The sequence below is a fragment of the Gekko japonicus genome, unplaced genomic scaffold (genome assembly GCF_001447785.1).
Source record: "Gekko japonicus isolate JY-2015 unplaced genomic scaffold, Gekko_japonicus_V1.1 scaffold650, whole genome shotgun sequence".
Lineage (NCBI taxonomy): Eukaryota > Metazoa > Chordata > Lepidosauria > Squamata > Gekkonidae > Gekko > Gekko japonicus.
The window spans coordinates 369,914-379,002 of NW_015164684.1; the positions used below are offsets into that span (position 1 = coordinate 369,914).

General features: G+C 45.3%; 1 protein-coding gene across 1 annotated transcript in view; it reads left to right on the forward strand.

Annotated features, from left to right (window-relative positions):
- Positions 1 to 9,089, forward strand: part of LOC107108807 (complement component C6-like) — a 50,560-nt gene that overhangs the window by 13,442 nt on the left and 28,029 nt on the right. The window contains exons 6-7 of the mRNA XM_015409327.1: positions 1,802 to 2,002; positions 7,883 to 8,123. Of these exons, the coding sequence (XP_015264813.1) occupies positions 1,802 to 2,002; positions 7,883 to 8,123 (442 nt within the window). The remainder of the gene's footprint in view (positions 1 to 1,801; positions 2,003 to 7,882; positions 8,124 to 9,089) is intronic.

The following is a 9,089-nucleotide window of genomic DNA, read 5'->3' on the forward strand; positions in this document are numbered from 1 at the left end:
ACACTCTCCCCAGCTCTCAGGGGTGCTCCAGATACTGCTTTCAGGATTGCATCCCTTACATGCCTCTTTGAGAATCTTACGACAATTTCCCCAGGCAGATTATTTTTCTTTATGTATCCTGAATATGACCTATAGGCCACATCCATTTTGCTTAGCAAAAATTCCGCCTTCATCTCTGCCACTGGGACCAGTATTTCACTCATCACTTCCTTCAGATTCTCTCCCTTAGGCTCTGGCATGTCCTGAAAGCAAAGGATCATATTAGCCTTTTCCATTTGTAATTGTAGCAACTGCTCTTCTGTAGAAACTTGCTTCTTTTCCAATTTTTGAACTTTCTTCTTCACCTTTTGGGTAGTGGCGTCCACTTCTTTCACCTTCTCATTTGTTTGATTCATCATTTTCAGAGTCTCGCTTATCTGATTTTGTTGAGTGGTGATACACTGGGTCATTGATGTCATCTGCTCTTTGAGATTATTCATTTGGTCCAGCAGGTGGCGCATGGAGTCTGCCAAAGTCTTTGCCGGCTCATTGGCTCCTTCCGGTTTTGGGCTCTCAGTTACTTTCAATTTCAGATGCTTCACTTTCTTCGTCCTCTTCCCCGCCATCTTTTTCGCTTTGTTTACTTTTGCAGACTTTTTGAAAGTCTCTGAATATGCGCTTAAATGCTCGCACTCGCCTTGGTAAGTACTCCTTAGCAGTTTTAACCATTTATACTTCTGCTCCCCCCCTCAATCGCTCTAAAGTCTATGCGTTTGGGAGGCATCCCTCCCCCGCTCGCCTTATCTTCTGTTCCGTGGGGTGGAGGTGGGGAGCTTCTTTTGGTGTAGTGGTTAAGTGTGTGGACTCTGATGTGGGAGAACCAGGTTTGAGTCCCCACTCCTCCACTTGCACCTGCTGATGTGACCTTGGGTCAGTCACAAACTCTGACACAGCTGTCTTGAAAAAGAGCAGTTGCTGTCAGAGCTCTCTCAGCCCCACTCACCTCACAGGGTGTCTGTTGTGGGGAGGGGAAGGGAGAGGAGTTTGTAAGCCGCTCTGAGACTCCAAGTGAAGAACGGGGTATAAATCCAATCCTTCTTCTCTTCTTCTTCTTCTTCTTCTTTTTAATCAATGCTTAAATGACTCACATTCATAATCGGTCCACGGACCTCGTTTACACTCCATTTATAACGCTAGATCTCCTGCGCTTGCCCCAGTCAGCGTCACTTAGTCCATTCGGTCGCTCAGCATGAAGAACCGTCAGAGCGGAGAGGTGCCTCAATTCTCCGGCATTACGCCGTCGAAGAGGCAACCTCTCAAGAGCTCCATGGCCAGGGTCCCTTCAGCTGGGTCCCTGGGGGAGTAGTGAGCCTGCACACACCCTCCTTCGGCTGGAGCGCAGCTTCACCCCCGGGAGGTCCGGGAGGTGAGTCTGCTAGCGTGCTGCCATCAACTGGAAGTCCGGTTTCATCATCCTGACAGTTTTCAAACGCAAAGTTGGTACTTGCAAGACATAAGAAAAACAGCAAAACTGGAGAGAATGAGCATTGAGATTGAAATAATATCCGAACATATGTGAGAAAGCATTGTTTTGAGTTCCCAAAGCTGAAATAATGTGATTTTGGAAAGTGAGGGGCTCAAATCTAGTAGAACTTTATAGCAATGTAAAAGAAAGAAAATGGTAATCTTGTCTTTTCAGGTCAAGGCAGAAAAAAATATGGAGTGTGCTCGACTGAGAAGAAATAGTCTTCTCCTTAAGTTCTTCCCTTAATGAGGTATATTTTGCCATTCAAAAAGGTTTTTGTATTTTGCCTCCTTATAGGTCGAGAATAAGGAAGACGAGGTAGAATCTGCTTTCTACAGTAATCTGGTTGCTCTGCACTCTACTTCCTCTCAACAGCATCTTTCCTCTACACCTGGCATAAGCTCTGCTAAAGTCTCGTTTCTGTTCTGGGAAAACAAAAAAGCGGACTTCGTATTTTCATCCTCCTTTAAGGAAGCCGTCAAAGCTTCCTACAAAAAGGTAGACTTGTCTTTATTTTGTCTTTTTAATTTTTTTAAAATAATTTTATTAAATGAATATAAAACAATTGATACAGAGAATCCCAAACAATGCAAACTGTTTAATAATATTCTTGATATTCTGTGCAGTATATCTATCTAAAACTTAACTAATTAAAGCTCTTAACATGTGTACTCATAATACAGTTGGGTTAGCAACCATCTTGTATAAATGTAAGAATTTGAGTTCAACTAGCTAATATTTATTGATCAAAATTAAAACATACTCTAAATCTGGGATTTATAGAATAAACACTTCAGATGAAAGTAAATAGTCAGGAATAATTCCATTCTGTGCCATGTAACTTATGACCGGAAACCATTGTTCAAAAAAAGTTGATTGATAGTTTTTATGTTCAAGTTGTAATAGTCTATTTGTGAGTTTTCCCTAAAATATAGCGGTCCCATATCTTAGACATCCATAATGAAACTGAACTTATTTTGTCTTTTAGTCTCCATCTGTAGGGTTGCCAGGTCTGGGTTGGGAAATACCTGGAGACTTGGGGGTGGAGCCTGAGGAGGGCAGGTTTTGGGGAAGGGAGGGAATTCAGTGGGGTATAGTATCATAGAGCCCAGCTTCCAAAGTAGCCGTTTTCTCCAGGTGATCCGATCTCTGTCACCTGGAGATCAACTGTAATAGTGGGATATCTCCAGCCACCACCTGGAGGTTGGCAACTCTACCCATCTGTGACACCTGACTTCTGGCTAGAATGACAGATCTTGAAATGGCTCCATTTTTATTCCCCAGCTAACTAAAAAAAACCCACCCTTCCCTGTGCTGAATTATCTGTATTGTATGAAAGCAGGAAATCCTACCTGACGCCTGCAGTCTGTCAAACCAGATTAATTAAGAATTTGAAGTGAGCCATTCTGTTTGCTTGGGAGACGACAAAAGACATTAATATTCATATATGGCTTACTGATTTCCTTTTTGAAAAAAAGACTTTTGTTGAAATAAATCAGCGGTCTTTAAAACTCCAAACAAAGCTGTTGGAGTACCTTCTAAATAAGAGCGGTCCTTCCTTGTTTACTGATTAGGGCTGCCAATTGGGGGCGGGTAAACCCCCACTTTGGAGGCCCGATTTCCGCTGCCGCGGAATCGGGCCCCGGGGTAACTCCGCCCCCCCGAAGCGCAGGGTGGCTGCGTCACCAGAGGTGACGCAACCACGTCGATTCCGTTGGGGGCATGGCCTCAATCGTCGGAGGGAAAACTCTATGGTTTTCCCTCCGACGATCGGGGCCACACCCTCATTGTGATTGACGTCACGCGGACAACGAGGGACGGCTCCCGGAGCGCGGCGAGGCTCCCCCGCCGGTGAGTAAAATTTACTTGGCAACCCTATTACTGATGCTGCTGTGAAACAGGGTTGTCAGGTCCCTTACCTCTGCTGGTGGGGGCCTTTGGGGGGTGTTCTGGGAGGTGGGGGGATGTCACAATGATGTCAGCCAGAAAACCATAGAGTTTGCCCAAATACCAGAGCATCCCCTGTGCAATGTTTCTAGACCAGGGAGCTGGGATTCCTACTGGGAAAGCTGAAGATATTAGATACGGTATAAGCTATTGTGTGCATGCACACTTCTTATACCTTGAATAAATGTCTCTTGGTCTTAAAGGTGCCACTGGACTCAATCTTTGTTCTGCTGCTTCAGACTAACATGGCTACCCACCTGATATTATATACATTGGTGGTGGAAAGTGCTGTGAAGCCACGGAAACCCTGCAGGGTTTTCAAGGCAAGAGACGCCCAGAAGTGGTTTGCATCTGTGTAGCAACCTTGGGCTTCCTGGGTGGTCTCCAGTGTTTCCTCTAAGTTGAGTTAGTGTGAGCCAGCTCACAGTTTTTTAGCCTCCGGCTCACACATTTTTGTCTCAGCTCAGGGAGGATGGCTCCAGAGCAAACTAATTTATGCAGTGGCCAAATCGCTCGCTCACAACAGCTTAGAGGGCACATTGGTGGTCTCCCATTCAAGTACTAAGCAGGGCCAACTCTGTTCAGCTTTTAAGATCTGGTGAAATTGGGTTAGCCTGGGCCATCCAGGTCAGGGCATTATATAAATTACAATGGGGAAATACAACCACCATAAAACTCTAGGATACATGTCTGTTATAAGGTGTGTTTTTATCTAGAACTCAGGCTGTCGGTAACAGACGAGGAAGTGTTCAAGCCCTGGTGCCTGCACAGAAGCCACGAGGCACACACAAAGTTCTGGACTATTATGGGTCACCCTATTCCTTGCAGCATCAGAAAAGTATCAGCCCTGGAAACTTAAGGTGTACCTTGGAGAGTGTTCCTTAGTAAAGGTAAAGGTTCCCTTGCTCGAAAGCCAGTCGAATCCGACTCTAGGGTTGCGGTGCTCATCTCCGTTTCAAAGCCGAAGAGCCAGCGCTGTCCGAAGACATTTCCGTGGTCATGTGGCCGGCATGACTAAACACCAAGGCGCACGGAACGCTGTTACCTTCCCACTGAAGTGGTACCTATTTATTTATCTACTTGCAGTTTCTTGCTTTCGAACTACTAGGTTGGCAGGAGCTGGAACTAGAGACGGGAGCTCACTCTGTCATACGGCACACTCGGGTCTCGAACTGATGAACTACCGACCTCCCACAGCCTGCAGTTCAGTGTCTTGTCGCTTGGAGATCAGTTGTAATCCCAGGAGATCTTCAGCCACTGCCTGGAGGCTAGCAACCCTGATGGGAGACCATCAAGGAAGTCTGGGGTGGTGATGCAGAGGCAGGCAATGACAAACGACCTCTGAACATCTCTTGCCTTGAAAACCCTCTGGGGTTGCCGTTAGTCAGCTGCAACTTGACAGCAGCAGCAGCAGCAACAACAACAAATAAAGCATCTATGGGTCATTATGAAGGACCCACCTGGTTTTTCAGCAGGGGGTAGGTGCTGGATACAGGGAAGCAACAGTGGGAATTGTGAACACAGCAGTCATTTTTGCATACAATTCAAGCAGACTGAATTCATGAAGCAATTATCTGATCCTTTTAACGGGAGCTGCTGAGAACTGAACCTGGGACCATCAGCGTGCAAAGCAGGTGCTGTACCCCTGAGCCACGCCCCCCTCCCCAGGATCTTCCAAAGAAAGCCAAATTCTGGGCAGACATTGCTGATGGCAATCTCCCTGCCTGTCTCTCCAGTACATCTGGCAGCAGCTATGTAGTTAAGATAGATTTAGGAAAGCATGTTCTACATTATAGGGTTTTATCATAGTGCAACATTATTGTTTTCCATTTAAGGTGCATATCTAAATCCTAAATGAGTTCATAATAGCTTAAGATGTGGAAGGCTGGATATTGCAAATATAATTTTTTTTAAAAAAAATGTAAAGTGTGTGACGGCATTCTTTTTTTTTTTTTTTTTAAAGGCTGAAGTCTCAAGTGAAAAAAATGTTAGCATAATTGTTCCTGGTGCGTGCATTGTAGAGATAAGCTTCTTTCTTGCACACGAAATGTATTTTCTATGTCAAAGCAGGAACAATGGCCAAGGATTTTAAGTAGGAAAAGATTTTAGTAAGAGACATGCAGAGGGGAGGTTGTTGTTTACGGGAAGTAAATAGAATGTGTAATTCTGGCCAGAATAACTGTAATTTACAATTGAAAGGAACTACAGACCAGTAAAGAGGAAAAGCTCAAGCTTCAGATACAGTTCATTACCACAATATGTGGCAAGCACTTTAATTTTCTTTAACTATTCCAATAGCTTGGTTAGAAGCAGGGCTTTTTCGGTGGCTACTCTGCTATTATGGAATAGGCTTCCTGACGGCATACATGGGATCCCTTTCTTCCTAGGTTTGGCTGTTCCCAAAGGCTTTCTGCTAATCATTGGGTCTGGTCACACGTAGAATTAGCCGTGCAATAGGGATGAATGCTGGGCGGATTTTATGGGTGCGATCACACAAAAACATCTGGCAAGTGTCCCACACCCGTCAGCAACCCGTATCACCTGGCCGAAGAAGCAGAGTTAAAAGATACCAGGGAAAGTGCACTAGTCAGATCACGGGCGTCAGATCATGGAAACGCTGGTATCCCATGGTATGCGTGCAAACGCGGAACTGTGCATGCGCACAAACGTGTACTGCTGAACTGCCTCGCCCTTCTTTGCCACACTTCACCATCGACGTCTGATCACGGCTGAGGGCATGTGCACGGAGCCTGGGGGGAAATGTCTGATTGCGATACTACACTTCAATTTGCTCCGGAGCAAAAGGCCTCGCTTCGCCCCCAGATTATCTCGCTGGTGTGACCGTGACCATTATTGGGCTGATGAATTCTTCAGTCTGTAATACTGGAATATTGGTGGGTTGTTGTCGTTTAGATCTGGGTTGTAATGGGTGAGGGTTTTTTTTAAAGCTTCCTTTGTTTTTATTATTTCAATTTCTTGCTGTTACATACCCTGAGCCAATTAGAATGGTGGATATGAATATTTTACATAAATAAAAATAGCTTATATTGGGCTTTAAAATGGGATTACAAAAAACCATGGTGGATAGGTCTGTTAACTGAATTTAGCTAAATGAAGCTTCCAGGTTCACTGACAGTATACCCTCTGAGTGACAGACACTGAGGGCAAGCAACATGTTGTGTTACTGGTGGTCTTCCCAAACATCTGGCTGGCCATTGCTGAAGAATTGTGCATTAAATGCATTAGATGCAGCTTTGGTCAGCTGTAGGAACAGAATTCTTTTGTTCTTACCATGCAGTGTTTGTTCTGGCTTCTGTGCTCAGACAGAACTTTAAAAGCCTCCTTTAAAGAAGCCAATTTATGCCTTTTCAGATGCAAGTCAACAAATGGCATGTAATTAAGTGACCATGGGACATCGGTATGCTTGTGAACTTCCCTGTAGCATTGAGTTATACAAAACTCATCATCTCCTCACCAGTTGAGAGCACAGTATTGAGACCCATTGCAGTGTAGGTGTTAGACTGTCCAACTAGGATTTGGAAGACCTGAGTTCAAATCCAGGCCAGGGGTCATTTCCTGCGGGAGCGCACAGGAGTGGAGCTCCAGCAGTAAGGAGCCCAGGGGGTGGGCACATGCAACAAGCCCCCGCCCCCTGCAGCCCTCAGTTGGGCCATCAGGAGCAAGAAGCAGCCAGGTAAGTTGCAGAGCTCTCCCCCCCCTGGCCCGCCTTCAGGTACAAGCTCTCCCTCCTCTGCGAGGACAGATCTGTGCATTCCTCCCCCATAGCTAGCAATCCAAAACAGTCCAGTGGCACCTTTAAGACCAAGGTTTATTTAGATAAAAGTTCTCCCTCCTCTGTGAGGACAGATCTGCACTCCCCCCACCCCAATAGCTAGCAATCCAAAACAGTCCAGTGGAGCCTGAGCGGTAGGGCTCTTTTTGTAGCAGGTACTCATTTGCATATTAAGCGACATACCCCTAATGTAGCCAATCCTCCAAGAGCTTACAGTAGCTCCTGTAAGAAGAGCTCTGTAAGCTCTTGAAGGATTGGCTACATTAGGGGTGTGTGGCCTAATATGCAAACGAGTTCCTGCTACAAAAAGAGCCCGCCGCCGGTGGGTGTTGCCTTCTGACACACTTCTGGTGATGGCAGGGGGTGTGGCATATGCAAATAAGTTATGCTAATAAGTTATGCTAATGAGCTCCTGCACATCTTTTTCTATGAAATGACCCCTGCAAATCCCTAACCAGCCATGAAAACTTGCTAGGTGACCTTGGATTCGTACACAATCGGCCTAGCCTTTCTTACAGAGTTATGAGGATAAAATGGGGCGGGGGGAAGAACTACATATGCTGACTTGAGCTCCATGGAAGAAGGGCAAGAGAAAGGTGTATAAGAAAGATGGCCCTTCTTTTATTCTTCTCTTTCAGAACTCCAACTTTATCAGGATCCGCAAGAAGGTTGTGGTGTCAAACTTCACGGTGAATCCATCAGACTTACAGGTCTCTGGCATGTTCTTAAAGGCCCTTAACAGCCTACCTCTGGAGTACAACTATGCCCTCTACAGCCGGATATTTGATGACTTCGGGACTCATTACATTACTTCTGGGTCAATGGGGGGCACATATGACCTCCTCTATCAATTCAATGCTGATGATCTGAAAAAATCAGGTACAGAGCCATTGGTGAGAGAGAAAAATCCTACGTAGTTATTTGACTACTAGCTCCATAGGGGGCAGGAATATTGTCCACAATTTTAGTATGTGCAGTGATAGTGATTTTTAAAAACTTTCCAGAAGGCTTTTTAGTGAGATAATAAAACAGACTGGAATTAGGATCGCCAACCTCTAAGTGGCACCTGGAGATCTCCTGCTATTACAACTGATCTCCAGGCGACCAAGAAAATGGCTGCTTGGAGGGTGGATTCTAATGCATTATGCCCTGACGAGGCCCCTCCCCTCCCCAAACCCCACCCTCCCCCCCCCCCCTCCCCAGGCTCCACCCCCAAAATCTCCAGGTATTTTCCAGCCAGAGCTACTGGCAACCCTAACTGGTACAACAGAAATGCTTCTGCAGACATTTGAACAGATTTTTAAGGAAGAGGAGGTTGGGTTTCTCATAGAGTAGGCAGGAGTCGAATAAAAAGCAGTGAAGTTGGAAGGGCAAAGCTGGACAGGGAATTCTGTATTTGGAGCTCCCAGCAATTTTTTAAAATTCTCAAGCATATAGGGCCTGGATTCAAATTGGGATTGTTGCATGCAAGAGTCTTCCCTCTGGACTTAACCCCCTCTACCTGCATACCATGGTCACAGTAGAACAAATGTAGAGTCCAGTGGCACCTTTAAAACTAACAAAGGTTTATTCAATGTATGAGCTCTCGAGTGCATGCACACTTTTTCATATACAGTTGGCAACCCTAACTGGTACAACAGAAATGTTTCTGCAGACGTTTGAACAGATTTTTAAGGAAGAAGAGGTTGGATTTCTCATGGAATAGGCAGGAGTCAAATAAAAAGCAGTGAAGTTGGAGGGCCAAAACTGGACTCGTACAGGGAATTTTGTATTTGGAGCTCCCAGCAATTTTTTAAAAATTCTCAAGCATATAGGGCCTGGATTCAAATTGGGATTGTTGCATGG